At 46.7% G+C, this 26,826-nt stretch overlaps 1 protein-coding gene across 1 annotated transcript in view; it reads left to right on the top strand.

Moving 5' to 3' along the window:
- LOC306705858 (tensin-3-like) overlaps positions 1 to 26,826 on the top strand; it is a 31,337-nt gene extending 4,511 nt beyond the window's left edge. The window contains exons 2-27 of the mRNA XM_079172720.1: positions 2,882 to 3,049; positions 3,280 to 3,330; positions 3,580 to 3,702; positions 4,003 to 4,067; positions 5,143 to 5,226; positions 6,230 to 6,342; positions 6,824 to 6,884; positions 7,028 to 7,103; positions 7,199 to 7,328; positions 7,583 to 7,648; positions 8,447 to 8,548; positions 13,111 to 14,379; positions 17,760 to 17,917; positions 18,004 to 18,136; positions 18,240 to 18,323; positions 20,338 to 20,470; positions 21,033 to 21,592; positions 21,720 to 21,806; positions 21,898 to 22,029; positions 23,476 to 23,571; positions 24,025 to 24,102; positions 24,211 to 24,288; positions 24,502 to 24,670; positions 24,763 to 24,831; positions 24,945 to 24,974; positions 25,096 to 26,826. Coding sequence (XP_079028846.1) covers positions 2,900 to 3,049; positions 3,280 to 3,330; positions 3,580 to 3,702; positions 4,003 to 4,067; positions 5,143 to 5,226; positions 6,230 to 6,342; positions 6,824 to 6,884; positions 7,028 to 7,103; positions 7,199 to 7,328; positions 7,583 to 7,648; positions 8,447 to 8,548; positions 13,111 to 14,379; positions 17,760 to 17,917; positions 18,004 to 18,136; positions 18,240 to 18,323; positions 20,338 to 20,470; positions 21,033 to 21,592; positions 21,720 to 21,806; positions 21,898 to 22,029; positions 23,476 to 23,571; positions 24,025 to 24,102; positions 24,211 to 24,288; positions 24,502 to 24,670; positions 24,763 to 24,831; positions 24,945 to 24,974; positions 25,096 to 25,240 — 4,242 coding nt within the window. The 5' untranslated portion in view covers positions 2,882 to 2,899 and the 3' untranslated portion in view covers positions 25,241 to 26,826. The remainder of the gene's footprint in view (positions 1 to 2,881; positions 3,050 to 3,279; positions 3,331 to 3,579; positions 3,703 to 4,002; positions 4,068 to 5,142; positions 5,227 to 6,229; positions 6,343 to 6,823; positions 6,885 to 7,027; positions 7,104 to 7,198; positions 7,329 to 7,582; positions 7,649 to 8,446; positions 8,549 to 13,110; positions 14,380 to 17,759; positions 17,918 to 18,003; positions 18,137 to 18,239; positions 18,324 to 20,337; positions 20,471 to 21,032; positions 21,593 to 21,719; positions 21,807 to 21,897; positions 22,030 to 23,475; positions 23,572 to 24,024; positions 24,103 to 24,210; positions 24,289 to 24,501; positions 24,671 to 24,762; positions 24,832 to 24,944; positions 24,975 to 25,095) is intronic.

The raw sequence follows: 26,826 nt of genomic DNA on the forward strand, positions 1-26,826 counted from the left end.
GACCCGTTTACTCAAATCTCTCTGCCTACCCGGCTCCTCTGCCAGCCTTGCTCTCCCAGTGCCATGGGTGGGCTCGGGGTTCTGCTTATTCTGCCTTTGTGAGCTAATGCTGCGCCTCAAACCGGGAACAAAAGCAGTCGGTGCAAATTAAAGACCAATTATCTTTAGTGCGTGCTGGGGCAAGTCGCCCATGTTCACTTGAATGATGAGTGGGAGAAGTGAGAGGTCTAGTACGAGGAGGATGTTGGTTACTGCAACATTGCGCGTGAACGTTTCATGAGAGATGAATCATTCAAAGTCGATATTTAGAAAATGTTGAATTATTTTATGTGATTTTAGCTACTTTTTAATGTATTTTATTTAATTTGGTTGAAACCTTGATATCTCTTAGTTCAGTTACCCTGAAATTAGTAATGTAATCAGTTATTTAATAGTTTTTAAGCATGTACAAATTAAGCTAACGTTACTGCCAGTAGCTGGTTAGCTTGGTTTAGCATGAAGACTGGAAACAGCTAGCCTGGCTCTGTCCGTAATCGGTCATAAAGTTTGCCAACAGCACATCCAAAAACAAACGTGTGGAAAAAAACCATGTTGTGGTTTTAGGGGGTGATTATGGGCCTGACTATTTCTTTGCGTAAGCAAGTCAGTAGGAAGCTAGGAGCCCGGCACATAACCCTCTGTGTCATTTTTCACACTTTGGTTTTTGTATAAACTTGTGAGATACATGATGCTAAGCTGTGTGTTTCTTGGCAGATTTTGTTACCTCGTATGGACAGAGCCTGGCTAGCTGTGTCCCTGCTTCCAGTCTTTATGCTAAACAAAGCTAAACAGCTACTGGCAGCAACGTTAGCTTAATTATTACCGCAGAGGCGTAAGAGTGGTATCAATCTGTTCACGTAACTCTCAGCAAGAAAGCATATTTTCCCATAATGTCAAACTTGAAATACTTTAAAACGAATCTTAATACACCAAGTTAAGTAAGTAAGTAAAGTTTTTGTCGGCAAGTGCTTGTTAGATAGGATACCTTCCCCGTTTCCAGTTGGTGCAGTACTTTGACACCTCCATGACAAAGCCTTATTCCCAAGCCCGTGCCCTGGAGAGACGCACAGAGCCGAAGTACTGGCCAGCCTGTTCATTAATATCCCATTAGTCAACAGTTTTCCTGTTAGAGTCTCAGGGGAAATTGACTAACCCCGACTTTAGTTACAACAATCCCAGAGGACCGCTCCCACCACCTCCACCAACACACACACACACACACACACACACACACACACACACACACACACACACACACACACACACACACACACACACACACAGCCCTGTTTCCCCGAGTGATGACCTCTTCATACACATGGCCTCTTTCATTCCGCTCTGAGGGTTGGTTTAAGCCGTGGCTGCACTGTCCCTGGTTTATGGCTCCCGCTCTGGCCCCCTTCAAAGTGTTGGGCTGTAGCCTGCAGTCATTGCAGACTTAATTGACGGACACATTCTTGACTGTGGCTCGTTCAATCACAACAAACAATTGGAGTTATTCAAGAAGGATGATGACATCTTTGGCAGCTTTAGGAATATGTTTCTGTTTGTGAGAGTGTGTTTGTGTGAAATCTGAAACATTTATCAAGCTCTTTTGATCAGTTATCTCGTACAAATATAGATTAGTCATCGACATTTGGCCTAATTATGTCTCTCAAAAGGTAGGGTTTGGTTTGTTTTATTGACAATAATCTATTACATTTATAAAAAAAAGATAAAAGTTAAGTCAAAAAGAAGTATATAGAATAATAGAAAGAAAAATAGGAACTATACAAGAGCATTAAACTCAATACTACAAGGCAAGTACAAACACAGTACCCACAGGGTTGCACTTCAGCTAATGCAATACTGCTGCAAATGAAGTGACACAGTTGTGTGATTAGTAGCTACAAAGTATAGTATATGTAATATTATACCATCCACTATGTACGATTACTTGTAAAATACTTGATCATGTTTTTCTGTATGAATATAGAAGCATGATACAGTACATAAAGTAATACAGTACAACATGGGACCATTCAATATACTATAGTACAGCAATATAGCATGTAAAGTATTATATATAATATGATTGTAGTATAATATATTATTAACAATAAAATAGTATAATACATTTTATATCGCGTTTTCCCACGGATTATAAAAATGGCCGATGAAATAAACAGTTAGTTCGTTTGATCTATAGTTGAATCGACGAATGGCGTCGGCACTAGTGACAGCCGCGGGCAACACTTTTGCTATTCTTGGGCTGACAACCAGCACAGAGCACACAGAGATGACCAGATAAGAGAATAAGGGATGTGTCTGTGGTTGTGGTGGGGTGAGACAGGCTCTCCCTCCAGACCACCAGTGCAGGAAGTGCCATGAGGTCACAGGGACACGCCATCACCCAGGGATTTACAGCAACTGGTTCTATCCGGAATTGTTTGAAAGTTTTTTTTTCTGTTTTTGTCGCTGTTGCTCCGACTGACTGAGGGGGGTGGGGGGGGGGGGGGCTCTACCACTGCACTGTATATCTATTTGCAGTGGAGATAAGTGGCACTAATCTCTCACATGTTAAAAAAAAAAAAAAGCTTTTGATTTATGTTGTTTTGTTTCAACCAGTAAAGTGATTGTGACTCACGCTGTTGACCGTTTCTGTGCAAACAAAGACACCCTCTGTCATGCAATCTGGAATTGAGGTCGATCTCTAAAGATATCTGCGGACACAATGACTAAAGCTGAGGACTTTGACCGCCAAATATTGACTGGAGCAAAGTCACCTGCTTTTAAGTGGAAAAGCTGTGAGGTTATTGCAGGGCCTGAGTCACCCGTGTCTCTGCTTGGGTATTTTCAACAGGAAGTCCCGAGATTCAGCATGGAGGAGGGATACGAACTCGACCTGACGTACATCACGGAGCGCATCATCGCCGTGTCCTTCCCCCGGGGGTGCACGGAGGAGATCTACTCCCACAACCTGAAGGATGTCACGCGAATGCTCAAGTCCAAGCATGCAGACAATTACCTGGTCAGTGCTTCACCGGCGTGCCGCTCGCCGCCTCACCTTGAAGTGAGCCCAGGTGTCAAAGTGCAAACATTGATGTCGGGGGGGGCCGATGGGCTCTCATGTGATATTGATGCGAGCGTATTGATCTCAGAGCGCATAGTGCATCTTTGACTCATGCTTATGTAGGCAGAATGCAGTGATCAAAGAGACGACATTATAAGTCACTGGCTGTGTTGTGTGTTCTCTTTTAGATTATCAACTTGTCGGAGAAAAGACATGATCTCACTAGAATGAACCCGAAGGTGAGTTCACATTTACTATGTCATCTGTAAAATAAAGTGTATAATATCCTAGCAGGATGAGTATATCTATATCCATCAGCTTGAAAAAAGAACCGGTACAATTCATTTCAATGGCAAAATAGATCTCCGTTCATCCCCTTTGTTCGGCTCTTGTCTGACCAGCCACAGTAAATAGTATACTATTGATTGGTAATGCATAGCTGTATAGAGCGCTACTGTGTCTGTTTACAGTGAGGGATGTGTTTTCAGACTCTAGATACAGGCTGGCCGGACATGCATGCTCCACCTCTGGATAAGATCTGCACCATCTGTAAGGCCATGGAGAGCTGGCTCAATGCCGACCCCCTCCACGTGGTGGTTATACACTGCAGGGTGAGCATCCAAGCTTTCTTTTTTTTTTAAGTGTTAAAACCCCTGAAAACGTATTTAGTATTTTAAGTATTTCACGTGACATCATATTCTGGTTCAGAAATTGCTAAATCCTGACTGGTGGATGGAAATATGTGACTGCCTTTTTCTAAATTAGCCATGCCCACTTCGAGCATACAGAGATACGTATTTGTGTCACGTGAAATAACCAATACATTGGACAGAAACTGGTTTGTTTATGTAGGATGAAGAAAAGTGCTGCACGTGTAGTGAATCTGTTCCCGTCCTCTCTCGTTTCTTCAGGGCGGCAAGGGTCGAATCGGCGTCGTCATTTCATCCTTTGTGCATTTTACCGACGTGTCAGCCAGGTAACCACCACTGTGTGTCACATTGTTCATGCTGGGCTACTGTGAATTTCCTTGGAAGTCGGGATTGATCCCGATACGAGTGCGCGCCCACTCGCTGTAGCAGCGAACAACCCACAACAGCTCCCGAAGACCACAAGAAGTGTCATTGCCTAACCGCGGCTGATTTATTTACCTGCTTTGATTTTAGGGTCACGGTGACTCAGAGAGTGAGTCAAAAGGAAAGTCACTTCTCTCAAATTCAAAAAAGGAAACCGCACAATTTAAGCCATGAATCACCCCCCGTGTAGAATTCCATGACTCAACTTGGAAACATGTTGGTTACTGTAACAGCATCTGGCCACAGTGTCGGCTTCATGAAATCCCATTCATCACCAAGAAAACTGATTCCGATTTCTTTTTTTCTTTTTTTTTAAGCCATTGTTATTGTCCAAGCCCTGAAGTGAAAGAATGCAGCAAACATTAGGAGAGGCGGCCTGCTGTTACGCCGCTAATGTAGATCCTCTCTGCACACAGCACTCATTGTGGCGAGAGCACACATCGGCCTTCGATTTAGCCTCTGCGTTTGTGTCCCGCTGGGGAAGACCCCGGTCGGTAGGGCGAATGTGAAAGACGGAGGGCAAAAAGAGGTAGAGGAAGAGATAGGAAAAACAATGAGGCTGATTTACAATGGAACATATGCATGGGGGGGAGGCAGAGGGAGAGGGAGAGGGAGAGGGCCGATGAGAGAGAGAAACAGAGCTGTGGTGAAAAGGCTCCGGAGCTTGTTGGTTTTAGGTCCGTCTGAATAGCAGAGCTGTGCACACACTCTGGCCTCTCTCTGTCCTCCTCTCCCCCTCCGTGTTTACTTAAGGCTGGCATTCTCTTCCTCTCTGCTGGAATCCCCTGTCTCTCCGCTTACTTTCACTCTTGTCCATTATGCATGTGTATGCAATGTGTATGTGTGTGTGTGTGTGTGTGTGCCGTCCCAATTTAAGTCGGGGTTAACGCCGTTCAATTACAGAGCAGCAGAGTGTAATCTCTCTCCTGAGTCGTAATTACCTAAAGTGTTTAATGTGCCTCGCTGTCTCCCTCAAAGTGCTGATCAGGCGTTGGACCGCTTCGCCATGAGGAAATACTACGATGATAAGGTCTCAGGTCTGATGACGCCTTCGCAGAAACGGTAAGACCCAAAAAAAAAAAAGAGAAAAGAAACGAACACACCCTTTCTACATAAGCAGCATGCGTCTATCTGCGTGTTGTTTTGAGTTGGTGCTTTGTTGACCCACATTCATGCCCCCAAGACCTGATTCACCACCCACCTGGTCTATATTTTTCCACTGAAAAGCCCGTCGTTGTGGATCATCGTAATGAGAATGGGACCCTTCTTTCTGTACCAAAAACCATGATGATACTTTTGCATTATTTTGTCATGAGCAATATAAACGTTGTTTGACAAAAGAAGCCGAACTTCTCAAATGTTAAGTGATTTCTTAAAGGAATGGTTGAAGTGATGACAGACATTTTTGGGAAATATTTGCTTTCTTGCCAAGAGCTGGATGAGAAGATGGATACCACTCTCATGTCTGTACGTTAAATATGAAGCTTCAGCCAGCAGCAGATTAGTTTAGCTTAGCATAAAGACTGGGGGGGAAAAGGCTGGAGCAGCTATAGCTGCTAGAATATGAAGCTAACCGGCTGCTGCTTAACTTCATACTCAACCTTGAGGCAAGAGTGTTTTCCAAAAATGTTGAACTATTGTGAAGTATGAGAAAATAACCCTGAATAATGTCATAGAGATGTCACCAGGGTTAGATTGAAAAGACATGGGAATTTTCCAGACAGGGACAAACAAATAAAAAAAAGTCCTCAAGTTCCATTATGGTAAGTGTAGGATCCAGTGTTTGTTGACCCACTGTAGGGTTTAAAGGCCTGTATATCTCGGCCCTGTGATGCCCTAATTATGATAAATCGTCTCGCTTTGGAGTTCCCCTGAACACAAGCAGTCAACACCAAGTTGTGGTCAGTAAATATGTGATTTAAAAGAAGTGAGCAAGACTATTCGACACAATTTGGACTGCCCAACAGCAAATGTGATACCCTTGAAGGTTTAGTTTTTCGTTGTTGGAATAGCTACAATAGTCCTGTGTTATTTACGTCCACCTTTTGTTGTCCTTTGGTGTCAGGTACGTTTGGATCCTCAACAGCCTTCTGAGTGGATCCATGAAGATCAACGCCTCGCCCCTGTTCCTGCACTGCGTCGTCCTTCACGGGATCCCAAACTTCGACGCCACCGGAGGTTAAACTCTTCATTGTTTACCGCAACACACAGCTGCAACTCCCCAATGAAAATGCAGTCGCTGCCACCATGGCGGCGTAAAAAGAACCCCAGACACGACCACATCAGAGCCGGAGCAGTAAACAAGACGGAGACTTATCTCTTCTTTTATATCGTTCTCTTTTTCCAACACGCGTGCATGCTCAGACAGGAAGAGGCACTTGCGTAAACAGAGCTGAGGAGAAGAACCTTCTTCATGGGTTCCCAGTAAACCCATGGGAACTCACAGCCGTGTATGCATGTAAATTGCTGTTTTTACTAATTTCACCGTCTACGTCACGTCATGTAGCTGAAACTCCTTTTCTCACGACAGCAGCTTATCACACTTGCTGTGAGCAAAACAATCTGAGAAGGTACTCATGAGTATCTTGTCTGACATGCTACTAAAGGTCATGCTATCAGTGCACTTGTAACTTTTTAAGTTTTTTTTGTTTCGTTTCAGTATGTCGTCCGTACATCAGGGTTTACCAGGGAATGCAAACCGTGTATTCATCCGGGATCTAGTAAGTAGCTCTTACACATGTGGTACAGTAATTTGTTTACTGCAGAGAATATTGGAGCACATCAAAGCAACCTTCTGTTTAACTGACTGTAATGCTGATTTTCATTCAGAGCTACTGCTGACTCACTGTTGTTTGTGTTCCAGTCACATTGGTCCAGGCCACAGAGGCCGTGTGTGCATCACCCTGGAGCCTGCCCAGCTTCTGAAAGGAGACATCATGGTAGGGCGGAAAAAAAAAAGAACTCTCAAGAGTCTCTGCCGTCAGTATTTAGTGTAGCAATCCCAATGTTAAGTTTTGTATTTTCTGTTTTGCAGGTTAAATGCTATCACAAGAGTGACGTAACTTCAGAGCGGGAAGTTGTTTTCCGGCTGCAGTTCCACACGGGAGCAGTGCAGGGCTACAACCTGATGTTTGAGAAAGAGGACATGGAGACTGCCAACAAAGGTAGAAAAAAAACAAAACAGAGAGCAGGTCTCAACGTGCCGCCGCCGCTGGTTTACGGCGACCCCTCTGCTCCACGCAGCATCTGCGGGGCTCGGTCTGGACTTAATTTAGACTTTGTTCTTTTGAGACCAATAAACTTGTTTTCCCAAACATGTTACGTGGGAGAGAATCCTATTGGCAGACTACACCATTCATCCTTTCCACTTCTGAATGAATGGCCACACTAACGGCATTCCTGTGTGCTTACGTTCCAGATCCCAGATTTGCAGATTATGGTAAAGTGGAGCTGGTGTTCTCCGAGGGACCGGAGAAGATCCCAGGTAGATTCCCAGCTCTTTGTGGCTTTTATTCTCAGAGGTTTGCGACGGGGAGAGGTAGTTGGGGAAAGCAGACACACAGAGCTTTTCTCCGTGTTCCCCTTTCGCGTTGTCCTGTGCTCCCGGGCCTCCCCCTCTGCCCCCCCACCCACCCCCGGTGAGAAGGGACGTGGAATGCTGCAGAGGGGAAGTGTAGTGTGAAGTGTGTGCTGACAGAGAGGTAAAGAAGCACAGCATGTGCTGCCCCAGAGCCCCACAGGAGGGAAACTATGTTGTGTGGGTCTCTGTGTGTGTGTGTGTGTGTGTGTGTGTGTGTGTGCAGCATGTGTTGTATACATCTGCTTGAGTGTTTATCAAATAGTTCCTGTATACTTTATATAGGGTGATGCAAAAATTCGAATGGTCATTTGATCAAAAGTGTGCTATTTTTGCCCTCCGCCCCAACATGGATGTACATATGATTTTGATCTACAGCATCAGGGGTGGAAGAATAAACCCATTGTCCCATGATGTGCTAAGGCTATTTTTTTTAAAAGGAATATTTTCGCTTGTTAGCTTTCTTGCCGAGAGTTGGCTGAAAATATCACATGTCTGTACAGTAAATATGAAGCATCTGGCAGGAGCTAGCTTAGCTTAGCAGAAAAACACAGCTCACAAATGAACACATGATGTATGGTTTCTTTAATCCATACATATATCTTTAAAAAAAAATGATAATGACAACTATTATTTTATAAATGCTCACTCTCCTTTCAACATCCAGATGCAGTATGAACAAATGTGTTATTTCTTTGGGTCCAGGTGCCGACAGGTGGCAAAACGGGGCCGATGTTATCGTGGACTACAACACAGCAGATCCTCTAATCCGCTGGGACTCCTACCAGAACATCTGTGACGGTGAAGGTACGGTTATAACGCTCACCACATGACTCACAAGACATTATGACAAAGCTATGGTCTGCCTAATGGATCAAAGTATCAATGGCTGTTTCATGAAGGGAAGAAGTATGCAAAGGGAGGTTATTTAGACATTAAATATTAGTAAGTATGTTCAGTAAGTTCCCTCTGTCCCCACAAACGCACACTCACACACAAGCTCTCTTTTCCCCTCAGGGAATTAACACGCAGCGTGACGGGTCCTGTGCTGCAGTGTGAATGCATTAACATGCGCGCACAGTCACCCACTGACTCAGTTTGCGTTGCAAGCGTCGCTAGCGGGAGTTATTGCTCACGAGCGGGACTTGCAACCCGGGCGGGCGTGCCCTGTGGAGACGAGGCTTTTATTGTAGCGAAGGGAAGGACAGGAAGCTGCACTTTGCCTTCAGGTTGCTGTGCGATGGGCAACGACGAGCAGTGTTGTTTCTGCGTGAAGGATAGGGAGGAGTGTTGTTGTATGTAGGGAATGCTGGGTTCGGAGGAAGAGCAATCAGTTCTCAGGTTCTTTTTTGTTGTTTCATCAAATGAATAGGCAAGCTTTAACCATCCCACACACACATATACACACTCTTAGTAGCGCCTGCACAGACACACACACACACACACACACACACACACACACACACACAGACTCACACTCTGAGCCACCCTGTTGGGACGTCCCGTCCCGGCTGCGGTTGTTGCTCTCCACTCAACCACAGAATTCACAACAACCTCCCAGAATAGAGCGACGTGGTGGTAGCTTTATAACACAGATCCACCCTTTCCCAGGATTCATTGAGCGTTTTTATAAGCGACTTTCCGCTTGATGAAAATGAGCTGGCTTTTTTTCTTTCTTTTCATTTTTCATTTAAAATACCCCAACACGTCCATATATAGTTTTATGCTCACCTTCTGGGAATGCAATGAAAGAGCTAAACACTCACATTTAAGAAATCATCAAAGCCGAGCACAGATATTAACAAAGGAGGATCTTCTCTTCGCCTTAATTCCGAAGCATTCATGTGGGATATTTACAGCCTTGCTTTCTCATGTAAACACTACATCTGAGACGGGAGACTGGGAGCTTTGTTTGGAATTCTGCATCTACTTACCAGCAGTCCTCCGGCAGGCCCAGTTTGACTCCGAGAGGCTGTCACTCAGAGGCCGGTCGGGAGGAGGAAGTCTGAAGGACGCTTGCCACTGCAGTGCTACGGTTGTGAAAAGACAACCTCATTTACTTCAATGGCTTCCCTCCGACCGCCGCTGAGAGTGTGTGCTCATCCCCACGTGTGAATGAAGAGTTGAGTTTTAAACGATTGCTTTTCCAGAAAGCTTGTTTACTGTGGGTCGCCGTCTTCGTGTAGCTCGGGCCACACAGGCTGCGGAAATGAATATCCGATAGTGAAGTTTAGCGTGAGTTTTTTGTTTTCTCCCTACCTCTGGCAGTGTGTAGCCATGCAGACAGCTCGTGATATCTGGTTCTCTGCTTTCTGCTGCCGCTTCAATGCATTGCGTCGTCTTTCCAGAACCGGGTCTGGATCACTCTCGGACCATGTTCTCATCAGTTTTCATAAGGGGGTTTAAATTTTCTCTGGTAGAATGTAACTCCAATGGAGATTGTTCACAGCAACAACCTAATCTAATATCTCAATCAGACAATAGAATAGAGAACACAATGCAAAAATAGAAACGGGGGACTTCATCAGACCAGACTAAGACCACCAATTCACGGTCCAACATGATCTAATATTTTGGGACAACAAAGACAGTGACCGTTATAAAAATGGCCATTTCCTTTTCCAAGAGGTCATTAAAAAGATTAGGAAAATATTTTGAATAACCAACATTCCAGATGGGTTCATGGCACAGGTGTGACTGCCTCTTTAAAACACTTTCACATTGGAATGGCGGCAAGAAACCCCTCCGACCGAGGACAGCTGATTAGCTGCAACCCTGCTCCTGTACAAGTATTGTGCTGCCCGTGTCATACCGCACACTTTTCTTGACAACATCAATTTTAAGGAAAGTTGCAAAAAGATAATTGAGAAAACAACCTAAATCTTTGGATTAACTGAGATGTTGGTTCTGCAAGGAAATGCTTTGTGGTTTTCTAATGTTTATTTACCTTCGTGGTATTGAAGTATCTCAAACTGTGTGCATGGCAAGACGCCGCCAGGGGGTATGTGAGAAAGCGTTATGACACAGTTTAACTCCTCCACAATGGAGTTTACCCTCCGTATGAGTGTTTATTCTGCTAGAGGCACATGTAGAAGCTCTGGGCGGATGATCATCATTATGCTTTTTGACTCACGGTTTTGGCATTCAGGAGGCGCGGGATAGTAGGTAGTAACTGAGGAGGAATGGGACTGGGTTGGGTAATTGCATATCCGTACACAACCAGACCTCCTCCTGCGAGAGCAGCTTGAGGAACGGTTCTGGTTTCACCGCTCTCTGCACTGTAATTGGTGGATTATTCAGGGACTGGCCACACCACAACAGCCAACATGATGAACGCTAGATATAAAGGGCTCGACTGATTTTCTTAAGTCGGGAACACACTCGGTTAACCATTGAACGGGAGTGTAATCCCGATAGGTGAAACAGTTTTTTTTTAACAATCACCGAACCCCACAATTGAGTTTCGGGCACATCTGTTACTCGCCGATATTGTTCATGAGAACGGCAGGCATGCAATTTCATGACACACAAAGGAGGGAGAGGGGAAAAACAACCTCGGCTTCTGCTTCTCCGAAGCTTCAAGTAGAAGGCGAGGATTGCTTTAATTAAAAAGTGTCTTTTTACAGAGCAAAGAAAAGTCTGAAGCGGCAGGAATGTGGTTTTCTCTCTCTGATCCTCTCCAGGCCGCCCTTTCTTTCTTTCGGTCTTTTCTTCTCCCCAGTGGGGTAGTCCCCTGCATGCAAGGGCAAGAGGTCGGGTTACGGCTCTCCTCCAGCCCGCCTCCACACCTAAGCCCCGCCTCAGTTGTTTACATTCCTCTGCCCTTATTTGGAGATCTCAAGGCCCCCCCCCCATTGCGTGGAGTGCAAGCACTCTCACCTTCTCAGCAGAGGAAGAAAGCAAGGGGCCAACTTCTTGGTGCTCTCTTGATTTGACCCCTTACCATTATCTGCTGGTTAAAAGCCACGTCCGCTCTCGTGTGCCTGCGTTGCCTCTTCTCCCCGGCGAGTTTTGTTTTCCCCGAGACTGGGATTGTCTTGTGTGCTTACCTGGCAGTGGAAGCGGAGGTAAGAGATATATTTATTTTTTCTTTCCTGCTTCTTGAGACAGATGGGTGGCCGCCAGGGGGGGGAGGGAAAGGGAAAAAAGGGAGGCAGCACGATGACAGGGGTGACAGAGTGAGATGAAGAGGGGCCTGCATTGAGGAGGGGAAAAAAGGGGGAAACATCTGTCTCGAAACCTGCTTGCACCTTGCCAGTAGGAATGTTACGAGAGGGATTTGTTGGGGAAAACTCCCAGGCGGAACTGACCTGCATGGAGGCCTGAGCCGAGGCTGCTCAAGGCCGGATGCAGGTTCAACTAGCGTGTGCGTGTGAGCGAGGGGGGGGGGAGGGCAAGCCATACATACAGCAGCTTTTGGAGAGGAGGAGGAGGAGGGGGAGCTTTTATCATGCGTGTCTGGTATTCAGATCCTCCAGTCATGGTTTGACTGAAAGGCAAGTACTTAAGGCGGCAGATTGAGGGAGAATCGCAGGAGTCATGTTCTAGCTCTCTGTTGTTGAGGAGAGAGTGACAGCGAGGCAGCAGGTCTCACTCACTTGGCAACGCCGCTCGCGCACGCTTCTCCTCCGGCCCTCGTTTTGCGTGAGTAAAAAAAATGTTTTTGTTGTTTTTCTTCTGTGATGGATTCGACTCTTTCTTGCAAAAGTGATTATGGAGGTTGTTTGGACATGTGCTGAGGTGGGGGGGGGGGGGGGTCAAGGGGCAGGCGAGAGGGAGTAGGGTGGCTCAATCACGGCAGGGTGAGGAATGCAAGGGGTCAGACGCTGAGGATCCACAGCCGCCTGAAGAACTTAACATCTATTATATAACCCGAGCATGAGAAAAAAAAGCTTTTGTCTGCGGCGCGCGCTGCATACACTAGCACCGTGGCAGTTCACCTCGAAGGCTGGTGGGAGTTGTCAGAGCAGGATGAGTGGACTGTCTTTGGAATAAACTCTGATTTAGAACCTTAAAAAGAGGGATAAAACCATTTTGGGTGATTTTTGTTCTGTTTTTTTTTGTTCTCTGTCAATGTGTTATTGTCCTAGTTATTTGCAGTCTTGATGTTTGCTCTGTATTGTCTGGAATGTTGTCTTCGTCAGGTGAGGTGTGATTGAGCTTTGTCCAGGACAGATTCTGAATGACGGGGGTTTTTGTGGGCTGACAGGACCGTGCATGCTGACGGAGTGTGGTTTTTGTGCCGCTTGTGTTGGTCTTCGTGAGTCCCCCCCCCCCACCCCCCCGCTGCTGTCTGTGTGTCTCTTGTGTGTTCGTGTGCCCATGCCAGCTGACCGTATGAAGCGCTTGCGTCTCTTCTATTTTTGCAGCGCCCTGCTCTCAAGGCCTAACCCGGGACAAAGCGGCGAACAAGAGAAGCCCCGGCGGAGGAGAGGCGACGCTGGGCAGAGGGGCCCGCACCACCTCCGCCACCTCCAGCCCCGACCACAGCGACCACGCCCTCTCTGTCAGCAGTGACTCGGGCCTGTCCAGCACTTCTCTGTGGGCAGACAGACCCGCACCTGCGCCTGCCCCTGCCACCAACATCACCACCGCTACCACCACCAACACCACCACCATCCGGCCTAACCAGGGCCCCAGCCAGCAGGAGAAGGTCCAGCTGAAGCGCCTTTTAAGTGGCTTCGGTCTTGAGGACCCCTTACTGGGGGAGATGGGTGATCAAGGGCCCAGAGTGATCATCCAGCAGATAGTCCCGGCGCAAGTGCACATCAACGGAGACCCCAGACCCCGAGAGAGGGAAACGGACATCCTGGACGATGAGGTCATCACGGGTCACGATCTGCACAGCGTGGACAGCTTAGGGACCTTGTCGTCCTCCTGCCACAAGAGCAGCCAGAACTCCCTGCTGTCGGATGGCTTCGGGAGTCCCGGAGGAGAGGAGCAGCAGCAGCAGCATCAGCATCAGCAGCAGCAGCACCAGCAGCAGAGCCAAAACCAGCACCACCTCCACCACCCGGCACCCCCTCCCACGGAGGAGTACGAGAGGGCCTACACTGAGGCCGGACGGGGCTGCCTGAGCTCCAGGAGCAACTCTGTGGCCTCCGCTAATCCCAGCAGTGCTCCCACGGCCAAGCAGCACGTCTACAGGCAGGGCAGCTATTCCACGCAGTCCTGGGTCCGCCAGCAGCAGATGGTCGCCGCGCAGCAGTTCATCTACATGCCCGAGGACGGGAACGACGCGGAGAGGTACCCAGGGAACAAGCAAGGGAGCGGTTCACCCAAGGCCGGCCTGCCCACCGAGCCCCAGGGCCCCGCAAGGGACATGACGACGGACGCTCTGAGGAGCGTGGCGCCGCACAAGGAGCAGGCAACGGTCAACAACAACAACAACAACCACCACCAGCGTGACGAGGAGTTCAAGTCCCTGACGATGGACATCGATAACTCCATCGACCAGCTCAACCAGCTGATCATGGACCTGGATCCCACATTTGTGCCGGTTCCCAGCCACAGCGGCTCCCTCAAGAGGAACGGCGGGACACGCGCGAACGGCTCGGTCTCCAAGTGCCCGAACGGCATCGATCTCAGATTCGGCGATAATAACGCCGCAACAGCCCTGAAAAACACACAGCAGACAGGTAAGACAGTCGGGACAGTCTGGGTGTGGTGGTGGTGGTGGTGATGGTGGTGGTGGTGGTGGTGATGGTGATGATGTGGTGGTGTGGAAGCGCGGTTGTGAAAAAGAAATGTGTGTCGGGCCATTGTGAAACCAGAGGAGATGTTTTTGCTAGAACCGTCTAATAAACATAATCAACAGCTTTAATTAACGTGCTCGGAGCATTTCCAAAAGGCCCTCTCCGACAGCATCGGCCTTCCTCCTCCCTTCACGGCAGAGTTAAGTTTCACGAAAGCACTCCTCCTCTCCCTCTCCCACCTGGCGTGTTTTTAGTGGCAGAAATAGCAGGGCTGTTGCCAGCTTTTTCAGATGTTTTCAGTGTGAATCTTGGGGAGAGGGGGGGGGGGAGAGAGAGAGCGCCGTCCAGACTTGTCTGTGCAGCTATCTGAGTGGAGGATCTGTACGGTACATGGAGAGAGGGAGAGCAGCTGTCATCGACCTCTCTGAACATCGCCGTCTCTCTTGTGTTTGATTAGTAGGTGATTGCGTTCTAAAGGCGTACGGGTATTTACTAAATCAAAGTGTTTCCCTCAGACCGTCCCCACTGCTTAGTTCTTTCATGAGACGTTTAGTCATCTCTTAAATAGATGCTCTCCGTTTCGTCGTCCCGCGTTCGTCACGCTTCCGTCTGTCCGGCTCTTAGCGGTGATGCGTTCTTATGTACGTTTTCTCATTTGACTGTTGTTGTTGTTGTGTCTATCGCGCAGGCGGAGGTTATGCAACGTAGTGACGCCACAGTAAATATCCACCGAGTAATAGTTTCCACTTTGTTCATGTTGAGACTGATTCCAGGACAGATCCCAGGAGGCTATTCTAAGATCTTAAAACACTGTTTCAGTCACTGCGTGTGCGCTTCTACCAACAAGCTGTACAATTTCAAGATTACAAGATTCCTCTCTCTCCGGTGCTACAGACAATAGACCCTTTTGACATTTGGCTCACTCCTACAGGTTTGGTGCTATTGGCTTGAACATTCACACTAGATGCAATGAAACAGTCTTTATTTTTTTTCTTCTTTGGCTGAGAACCAGCGAAGCAGAGAAAATGCACAAAGCTGTGTGGATGCTGTAGCAGTGTTTGAATCACACCCGTGCATGTGGTTGCAGGGGGGCACAAGATGGGGAGGCCTGAGGAATTTCCAAAACAGGAACAAGTGAGGCCGGAGGCAATGCTTTTTCCATTCGCATCCAAAAGGCATACCTGCCCGTGCATAACAAGCACAGAGAAGCGTCATTCCAAGAAACAAACGCCAAAGGCAATAACTTTTTTTTTTTGCTCATTGGCAGATAACTGGCAGGAAGTACGGGATTGTTGTTAACGTCGGCTTTTATCCGTTTGCTCAGAGTCACTCTGCCCGGCTGTGTTGCAGCAAAAGTGGTTCACCGCGAGGGAAGGCTGGTTGGATGACATTGAGTGGCGCAAGTTACAGTATCCGTGTAACTAGGCCGCTCACGCTTTTCCTGCCCGTCTCGTCACGTCATTGCACCACGCCTCCATCTTGTTATTGTTTTTACTGTAAAGAAGGCGAGAAACAGAGGAGATGGAGATAGAGGAGGAAGGCTACAGTGTTTATGATGTGCCAAGGGGGCTGGGACTGACATCGAGCAACTGATGAGAGGGGATGCTCTAAAAGTAAAGCTTGCAGGAGAATTTGGTGCATCGCAAAGTTCTTCATCTTCTTATTTCTTATATGTTAATGTCAATATTCACTTGATGAATTATTGGGCTTTTTCTTATGATGTTGGATCAAATAGAGTGCTGCAGGGACGTCGTATTGTTGTAGGTCAACCCCAGAGCATTGCACTGGTTTCCTCTCTAAAGAGCCAATGGGATTTTTCCATTGGATTTTTGGGATTATTGCAGAATATAAACTCTGTGGCAAACACACGTTTTTGATACTTACACTTTTCGTGCAGCAAGTAATAAGCTAACGCTAGGCTATAAACGACGCCGCGGTCGCATTTAGCCACGGCTAGCTTTTTTTTAGGACATGTAAAAGCTTCAAAATTCACGAGAGGAGTATTTACTGACATATTTTAATTCGTGGAACAAAATGGGAAAAAATCTCTTAAGCTTGTGCTAAACACAGACCTTATTTTAGGCATCAAACCAAAAAAACACGTTGACTTTGAGACGAGGGAACCGAAAGTGCAAAAAATGCTAATTTCCAGGCTTTAGGACTCATTCCTGCTGCACTTGAATGTCCCAGTGTACGATTCCTCTTTAGTATGGATGAGCGTTACGGATCGATTCGTCTGTTAGAGTGTATGTACTTTTATAACACCATATTATAATAAAGTACATTTAAAATTCAAGTGAGAAATGATGTCTAGCTAAGGTAACCATATGGGAATGTTTCTTTGTCAATATAGCCTTAAAGTCATCCCGCTCATTGATTTGCAGCGGCCCGACACAACTAGGTACCTCAAAGGAGCCCCCTCAGGGGAAATAGCCAAATCTATGTTGCCTCACATTACTGTGTTTATCCTCATATTGCCCGACTCTACTCTTGAGGGTATATTAGGTGACAGAAAAGATAGCGGTGGAAGTGTGTCATTGGAGAAGAAAGAAGGTCTCCCAACATTCAGACCCATTGCTCGAATGTGTCTCGTACCTCCAGTACGCTGATGTATTTAATGAAAGAGAGGAAAAAGAACACGGACCAGTATGTATGTCAGTGTCACCCAGCCTCAGTGAGTAATGATCCCCGGCATTAGCCCCTCTGCAACCATTAGCATTCTTTAGGGCTGAGAGGTCGGAGCTCGCTGGGAGGGCTCAAATTAACACCCTGGTGCTGAGTGGCAACACTCTTCAGAGTTGTCACAACATTGACCCCCCCACCACACACACACACACACACACACACTCTCCCTCCAGCCCACCAGCCAGACCTCCTGGCATTCCTCAGCTGTCCTCTCAAAACATGGTAGTATGCAGTAGCCCCATGGTCACTTTATGGACGGGCTTAATTCAAATGTCATCATTCCCAAACCTTTTACAGAGAGTTGCCGTCAAAGTCGGTATTCAATAGTTCTGACTAGAGGAAGATGCAGCGTTGGAAAAAACATGTAACACTTACCAAAAAAGTACCAACGGTTGAAGCGCTGGTATTTTTTATGTCAGTGTTATTATTATTTTTTAAATGTACTTTGCTTCCCTGAAACCAGCGATGCCTGTTTATCTGCTAATATTAATGATCTGGTTGTGTGTGTGTGTGTGTGTGTGTGTGTGTGTGTGTGTGTGTGTGTGTGTGTGTGTGTGTGTGTGTGTGTGTGTGTGTGTGTGTGTGTGTGTGTGTGTGTGTGTGTGTGTGTGTGTGTGTGTGTGTGTGTGTGTATCCAGCTGTCCAGTCCAGTGACGGACGGGCGGGCGTCACGCGGATCCTGAGTCGCCAAGGAAGTGATGTCACGGATCAACCGGGCTTCTGTTCCTCAGGGTGGGGTGTGACGGAGGAGTACAGGGGCCAGCGGACGTACTCCCCCTGCGTGCCACAGTCCCAGGTAAGTGCAACGAGCGCCTTCCCACCTCATGGAGCGTTCTGTTACGGTCGGTTACATGTTTGTAAGTGTGTGTTGTTTGCCTGCAGCACCCCATGTTGTACAGGACCGAGAGTGCGGACTACAGGGCCCAGGGCCCGGAGATGGACAGCGGGGTGGAGGCTGGGAGTGACATGACTCCGCCCACTCCCGCCTTCCCCATCTCTCCGCCAACACCTTATGGTAAGTGATGGGAGTTTGCAGGTGCTTGCGACCAGCTTTCTTTGTCCCGTTTTAATTAAATGTTCACGTCCTCGTCTCCTTTTGTGTGTTTTTTTTTTTACAGTGAAAAGTATGTCGGAATTGACCCACCTCACGCAAACGCCATCTCCCAGCATGCAGTCTTATGGAGGCTACAGAACAGACCACGGTGGGTGCAAATCTCTACAAAACGCCAACTTGAGCGCAAACGTATGAATCCGTTATGGAGATTCTTCAAGCTGAGGGAAGGAAAGTGGTCAGTGTTCAAGAATAGACGCTGGGAAACGGACCCGTGGCATAAAAAACAATTCCCCGTGTAATTTCACGGTGCATATATATATATATATATATATATATATATATATATATATATATATATATATATATAATGCAGAAATGTCAGTCCATTGTGATCTAAAAATATGGTTCTTTTGACCTTTTTTCTAAGCCTATGGATTTGAGGCACTTTATCATAGTGAAGTTAAACAGTTGACCAAGTTGCTGCGAAGAACTAAACACAACCAATTAAGACTGTTTTTCTTTGTGCAGACGCTCTTTAACGTGAGCTTGTGTTTTTCCATTCAACCAGTTAAAGACAGTGGGTGACAAAAGTGCAGGCAGTGAGTGGGAGCTAATTGAGTCGTCTTTCATGTCTGCCCTGCGACTGCATGTGTGGATCCACTGTCTCATTAGAGCGGGGCTATTTCAGCTCCCTCTGGCTTTACCTAATAATAGTGACATTGTTGTTTGTGGAATTTTTTAGAGGTTTTGAGACTTGAGGCCCAAAAACAAAGACGTCTCATAAATGTGAAAGGAGGGAGATTCCTAACCCTTCGTGTTTGTTTTTTTGGAGAATGTCTGTGTGGTCACGGTCTGGAGGGATTTTTTTTTAAACATTTTTTTTTTAGACATAACAGTGTTGATCTAAAGATTAAAACTGAGCCTTTTTTTTTGTGTGAGGTCGAACACATCCTGGCTATAAGATTGTCGGAAGTGGGAAGAGTTGTGCATTCATAGCACTTTGTAGCATCAGCATTTTTTGGACTCCCCAAATCCAAGTTTTTTTTTATTGTTTAGGAATTCTTTGATCATAGACGGAGCGGAGAAAACTGAAGTATATGTTGCGCCCCAAGCCGTTTAAATAATTCAAATTAAATCAAAAAATAATTTAAATCAAATACAGCTGATAGCGCCGTCCCGACCGACCGGCTTCCCCTTCGATAAACACTGCTAGCTCTGTCAGCACTTTAGCCGTAGTTTGCACCGTTAATGCTGTTCGCACTGTTGGCTGCGAGCCGCCGGCTCAGCCGTCGCCATGTCGAGAGCCTTTGAGAGGAAATACAAATGCTCCCAATCTCGTATTAAGCACCTTTTGTGTTAGCTGTGTTTTATTTGGCATGTTTTGGGATCAGTGTTGTCGCAGATGCACAAGATTGCACATTGTCAGGAACAACCCACACACTTTTTATTTTCACTCTACTTTGACCTCCTGTGGACTTGTTTCCATAGATCTAGAGTTAGTCTAAAGGTCGGAGGGCCTGGGAGCAGACTGGCGGCCCTGCTTGTGCCTCTCGCTACCTCAGACACCCAGGAAAGAATCGCCACATCTCCATGGTTACTGTGGCACAAAAAAAAAAAAACACTTTTCTTCCCCCCCATGAAAGTGTCTCCGTGCACACAGAAGGGAAATGGGGACAAGAAGAAAAAAGCAACTCTTTCCGCTTTGCGCCTCTCGTTCCTATGAAAGTAACCCAGAGAGACGTCGGTGGCTCCAGGCTCTGGCTGATTGTAATAAAAGCTTTTAGATAATTATGTCAGAGGGCTTTTAATTTCTAGCTGCAACGGAGTCTGATTTGTTGACTCGGTGGGTTGTGGCAGAGGGTAATTGGTGAGTGGTTTTATGTAGATTGATGGCCATGTGGACAGTTTTTACTTCATTTCAACTCCAATATTGATTGTTTGTTACTGGAAAGAACCCAGAGATCTCCCCAAGGGACTTGTTGCCATATCGCACAGTTCTTCTCAGCCAGCTTATTTTCGCTTTTTTAAGTTTGTTTTGGGTTGATTTTTGTTTTAGATTCAATGTATTTGTGTTCCTTTTCAAAACCAGCGCTTGACGATGTGAATGTGATCATGTAAATGTGCTTGAATTTGTATTTCTGATTTTGTTTTCTCGTACACAGAACCCCGAGGATTTTCAGAGATTATCAGTCATGTTGGAGGCGACGGCTTACCAGACTCCTCCATCAACTGCCACAGGACGCTAAGTGCTACACACTCTGCCTCTATTGTTGGGACCCTTCAGTGGACGGACAGGTACAGATCTGCCCTACGCAGAAACCTTTAAGCTTCACTGAACATTGTTTTTCATGCCGGAGGATAGAATTTCCTAAAGAAACTTCAGCCTGGTGTTGATTTCCAGTGGGATCGAGAGTATTTGCAGCACCTTTACATGAATTACTGTACAATCTACAAGTCCTCTGCTTCAGAGATGAGGCCCAACCTATGTGCATGTTTTCATGCTACATTTTTCACGTGTTTAAGACGAGCGGAAACGCTCGAAATTTTGGGGAAATATTGCGGCTGTGGCTCAGGTGGAACGGTTTGTGTATTAAAAACAAAAATAATGAAGCATGTGATTTAAAGGTCACCCGACAATAAAGAGGCGGCCGATTGGGACTGAGGAGAGGAGACTGTAATGATCCTCAAAGGAATACATGAAATAAACTTTTAAATAAATAAAATTTTCCAGGTTTTAACTTGAGATTTGACTCGGCGCTCTTCCTCTTAGTTATCTTCTTCTTCAATAGTTTTGATGGCTCCTGATGAAAGTGCCACCAACTTCATCTTTTATCCTTTTTTTTTCTGCTATTCAAAGTTCCTCCGCGAGCCAGTCCTGGCCAGAGCATCCCGTCCTGACCCGCCACTCGTCTCTGAGCAGCTATCCCTCGACCAGACAACCGCCGCAGCACTCCGTGCCACAGGACTACGGCCACCACTCTCCTCCCTTGCACCACCCCCACATCCACCCGGCCCCCAACGCCCACAGCTCTCCTCGAAGCAGCCAGCGGAACCGCACGGCCCGCTACGCTCTCAGCCGCAGTCCAGCACAGAGCTTCGACGAGCAGGACCACCCGGGTCTCGGGTACGGCGCCGACTGTCCCAACGCCGCCTCCAATCTGCTGGGACACGGAGGCGCGGACAGGGAACTTTTGACCTCCGTAAACGGGCGGAGCCAGTCACAGCTGCTCCAGGTGCAGCCCCCGCTTCTGCCTGAGAAGAAGAGGGCGTCCGACGGGGAGCATTCGCTGGGAACGGCGTCTCCGGCCCTCAGCGGGTTCTCGAGTCCCCACAGTGGGAGCTCCCTGAGTATTCCCTTCCCCAACATTTTGCCAGACCTCTCAGCCCAGACGCTGGGCACAGCCTCACCTCTGCCAGGTGAGCCTCGCCCCCCCCCCCACCCCCCTTACGAAGCTTAACACCATCACTGCTGTCACATGGCTTGATAACCCCCACACAAATGAAGCATATACTGATTATTTTGCGTAATAATTCTGTTTTCCAGATGTGCTGGCTGGCAAGCAGGTTACTGTAAAATTTGTGCAGGACACATCAAAATTCTGGTACAAGCCGGATATCTCAAGAGATCAAGGTACGCTTCCAGTGTCCAAATTAATAAAAGAAAGGAAACTTTTCAACAGAGCTACAGAGCCGACTCACAATGATGTTTTCTCTTCACTCAGCCATTTTGGTCCTGAAGGACAAGGAGCCCGGTTGCTTCATCGTGCGGGACAGCCATTCCTTCAGGGGGGCTTATGGGCTGGCGATGAAGGTGGCTACTCCTCCGCCCTCAGTTCTCCAACAAACCAAGAAAGGTACGGTAGACGTGGAGGATTAACTTTTTGATGGGAATAGTTGGTTTATACAAATTTGGTTTGAAAATAAGGTTCATTGTTTGCATATCTATTCTGAAATAATGTTTTGGAAAAATACACAGTATTTGCTGGCTTCCAATGAGAAGATAGAAACCGGCGTGTGTTCATAAGTATAGAGCTGAAGTCAGGATGCGGTTAGCCTAGCTTAGCATAAAAACTGGAAGCTAGGGGGAAGCGGCTAACCTTTCTCAGACAAAATTCAAAAATATCCACATCTTCTGTTATCATGAAGAAGATATCCCGTCACAGATTGGTTCGGTAGTACAGATTCCCTGGGAATCAACCATCACACAACCGCACACAAAGCCGTCTACAGTTACAGCCCCGCTGTGCTTGCCTTCATGCTGGTGTGCGTGTGCGTGTGCGTGTGCGTGTGTGTGTGAGAGCTCGTCGCCTCGTTTCTCTCCCGGGCATCAACGTAGCTGAACAGACCCCATTTTGCCCTGATAGCCTGTTGTTCGGCTAATGTTTCAGCCCCGAACAAAAGATGTGCCGGGTCCATAAGCCAACTCTGATCCCAGGGCCTTCTCCTGGGAAGCGGTCTGCCCCACATAACTCTGTCTGATATGGACGCAACACGTCCAGGGACTGGGGTCAAAACGGTAGTGTGTTTGTTTAGCATATTCAGGAAAAAACGGGGGGGAAGGATTTTTTTTATTTTTTTAGAAAGAAAACAAAGTCTCTCTAGGAATCTGGCCAAACATTCTCTGGCCATGTTTCAACATGAAAACAAAGGCTGACTGAGTGATGATTCACACTTCATTTCTGTGTTACTCAGAGAAGGGGCCAGAGGACATTAAATCACACACAGAAACGAGTTGGACATTTTTTTACAATATTCCATCGAGGATGCCCTTCCTGCGCCGGCCCACCCCCGGCGCCCGACCCTTTAATTTCACCGCCCACTCACACCTGTCCCTTTTGTTTGCCTTCACCCCTACGCAGTCCCGACGGCACCTGTGCGGTTGACGTCGCGACGCGGCCCTTCTCCACACTTTCGGCTTAGAGCACTGTGGCTCCTCCAGAAGTGTGAAACTCAACCCGCCTTAAGGAGCGGGGGGGCCTTTCTCCGAGCCTTTGTGTCGAGACATTCCTCACGTAGACTCCTCCTGCCCCCTCGCAGGCGCTTCTGTTGAATCCTAATCCCATTAATCTCCGGGGAGGCTGAATGTAGCGATTTAACATGTTTTGGGTTACTCTTCGGGGCTGGGGAAATGACATGCTGCACTGAGATAAATGCTCGGGGGCCGTTATTTAGGTCAGAGTAAATCTAGGGTGTTCGATGCAGGACAGTTTCACTCAAACAGACCGCGGGCTATTAAGAGGAATTGATCATCTGTCGTCATCTCTTTCTCGTCTCTTCTCTCTGTGCTTTTTTGCAAGCAGGGGGCGATCTAGCCAATGAATTAGTGCGCCACTTCCTGATTGAGTGCACACAGAAAGGCGTGCGGTTGAAGGGTTGCCCCAACGAGCCCTATTTTGGTGAGTACCTACTCTGTTAAGACTTCTCCCTTCACAGCTGGTTAACAACAGGGACACCTCCTGGCTGTTTGGCTGCACCGCACCAAGTGAAGTGACTTCACACACACACACCACACTGCCCTCTGTTGGTGTGCAGCGGGTTGTACCGCTGTCTGCTGTTTGTCTGCATCTTAGCGTGACACAGGAATGCACCGAGCACTTTATCCACGGCCTGCTGTCACATGCTTTAAACAATTCAGTGTGCACTTGACACTGAAACAGGAAGCTGTTCCTATTCAAATCTGCATGCATGTTAATGCTAAACCCATCTTACAAAATCGTAAAGTGGACTTCTTGCAACCTAAAAGCACAAATGTATACGTCAGTAACAATGCACAGTGTGTGACAGTTGCGGCAATAAAGCCTCACGAGATCTCACCGTGATATTGATCTGATATCTTGTTGTTTTTGCAGGAAGCTTAACCGCGCTGGTCTGCCAACATTCAATCACGCCCTTGGCCCTGCCCTGCAAACTCATCATCCCTGACCGAGGTAAAGTGCTCCACACGCAGTCACAGACCTCCATTTAAAAGCTTGTCTGGTCTGTTTCGTCACTTTCTTTGTTCACGGAGACGGATTTTTGCTTTTCTGTGTCCATAGATCCTCTTGAAGATGTTGTGGAGACTACCTCACAGTCGGTCACCAACTCCGCGGCTGAGTTGCTAAAACAGGGCGCAGGTAACCAGGCGTCTTAAGATCACTCGCTCTGAATAGACACCATGACATAGCAATGACACAAAAACAGTGTTCTGTGGCGCGCATCCACACATTTTGTCCTTGTCCCCTGTTATTACGGGCCTTGCCACTGAATGCACTTGCTCTACCGTCATTTGCACTTCACGGCAGTCGTGATCCGAGTGTATTTTTGAATCTGCTGATTTGCTCCCGCAGCCTGTAATGTGTGGTACCTGGGCTCCGTGGAGATGGAGTCGCTAACAGGCGTCCAGGCGGTGCAGAAAGCCGCCAGTATGTCTCTGAGCTCCAGCCCTCCACCGACCTCCACCGTAGTTCACTTCAAGGTATCCTCCCAGGGGATCACCCTCACTGACAACCAGAGGAAGTGAGTGCCACGCAAGGCATATTCACACCATACACACACATGCGGAGATATTTCTTTTCCTCACAATAATCACTCCCCCTGTCTTTTTTTAGGCTGTTCTTCAGGAGGCACTACAATGTCAATACCGTCATATTTTGTGCATTGGACCCTCAAGAAAGAAAGTGAGTATTGCTGATGTTTGTGTTTTTTTTGTACACATTGTCACTGCTAATTTAGAATGTGCAGTTGGAAAGTTCTGCAAAGCCCATAACCATCCTCCTTTCACTGCTCACAGGTGGAAAAAAGATGGCTGCCCTTCAGCAAAGTAAGTAGATGATGATTATTTTGTACATCAGGTGCAACCAGGGCAGCATGAAAGCAGTTCTTTTTAAAGGGGACTTGGTCACTTTGAGGCAGATGACAGTGTTCTTCTCCACCTCTTGCAGGATCTTTGGCTTTGTGGCGAGGAAAACTGGCACTTCCATGGACAATGTGTGTCACCTGTTTGCAGAGCATGACCCCGAGCAGCCAGCGAGTGCCATCGTCAACTTTGTTTCCAAGGTGATGATTGGCTCGCAGAAGAGCAAGTAGGTCTGACTCGGACTGTCGCCGGTCGCCGGGGCAGACTTTTACTCGTAGAAAGAAGAAATAAAGACTGAACAAAGGACACAACGTAAAGACTGAAGATGGTGACGCTATCCCTGGACATTAACTGGATATTACGTACATAATGATCACTTACCAGCACCAGGACATTTAATTACATCTTTCAGTAGAAACGTGTAAATAACTTCTCTGCTGTTATTTTTCTTTCCTGTAAAATGAACTGTAAAGTACGAAAACAACAAAACTATAATAAAACCAATCCAAATGTAATGACTTATACCGTTCGATATAATCTTTAAAGATATTTTATGACACATAACACAAAGGCTGCATTTTCATGGACAAATCAAGAAAACCGTACCTTGCTGCATGTTACCTTTTTCCAATATTTAACCAAAACAATCTTCATTTAAGCTGTTAACATTCTGTAAAGTCGTAGCCGATGTAGACGCGCCTCTGTGCTGCGTCTGTCCACCGGGAGGTTATTTGTTGTGGAGTTTAAAAATGCAGAAAAGCAGCGCATCCGATATGTATCATTTGGATTAAGGACAGGCTACATCTCATACAGGATTATCCTGTTTTATCTATGCAATGTAAATGTTTATTTTTTTAAACCACGGACATTTCTACATGCACAGCATGTGTGTGGCTCCTCTGAATCTGTTAAATCATTTTTCTTCTTAAGATGTATGTGAATATGACCAGTGTGTGTGTGTGTGTGTGTGTGTGTGTGTGTGTGTGTGTGTGTGTGTGTGTGTGTGTGTGTGTGTGTGTGTGTGTGTGCGTGTGTGTGTGTGTGTGTGTGTGCGTGTGTGTGTGTGTGTGTGTGTGTGTGTGTGTGTCCGTATGTGTTGCAATGAGAGAAACCATAGCAAATGATTTTAATGAAACCCTAATATATATTGATTTGACATGAGTTAGTTAAAAACGCATCAGTGCTTTGCGTAGGAGATAGTACACGATAGTACACTCAAAGTTGCCAAACTTTATTTTGCCCTCTTTGGGGGGCTCATGGCCATTAACAGCACCGCAGTGCTTCCGCATCAAAAACATATCAGTATCGTTGATTTTTTGTACATTTAAGTTTCATTTTTTTTTTTTTAAAAGGCCATAGGCTGCTATATGGAGAGAAGAACTGCTGCAGTTGTGTTCGTGTTTTAAAAGTTCTTTGAAGAAAGAAAAGCGCTCAGTGTTTGAATTGCACAAATAAATTTAGGATTTGACGTACACCTCGTTAGTCATCTGTCGGTGACATTTACAATATAACTTCCTCTGGGACCAAGATGAAGCGGCTAAAGCTGTTTATACCCCAGTTGATAGCTGGTTGACATTGTATATATGCGATGGTGACCATGATGGTGTATTCCTTCAACTTCTACGGCCACAATACAGCTCTGTTGGTATTCTTACATTGATTATGTACACATTTGTTATCTTTGTTATCTATTATCTGTACCTCATACTTATCTCATACAATACTCTGCCTCTGTGTATAACATGCCACATGTGAACAGTTTATTTGTATATTGACGATGGATTGTTTGATGTGTTCTGTAAATAAACAAAATGAA

The sequence above is a fragment of the Pholis gunnellus genome (genome assembly GCF_910591455.1).
Source record: "Pholis gunnellus genome assembly, chromosome: 14".
Lineage (NCBI taxonomy): Eukaryota > Metazoa > Chordata > Actinopteri > Perciformes > Pholidae > Pholis > Pholis gunnellus.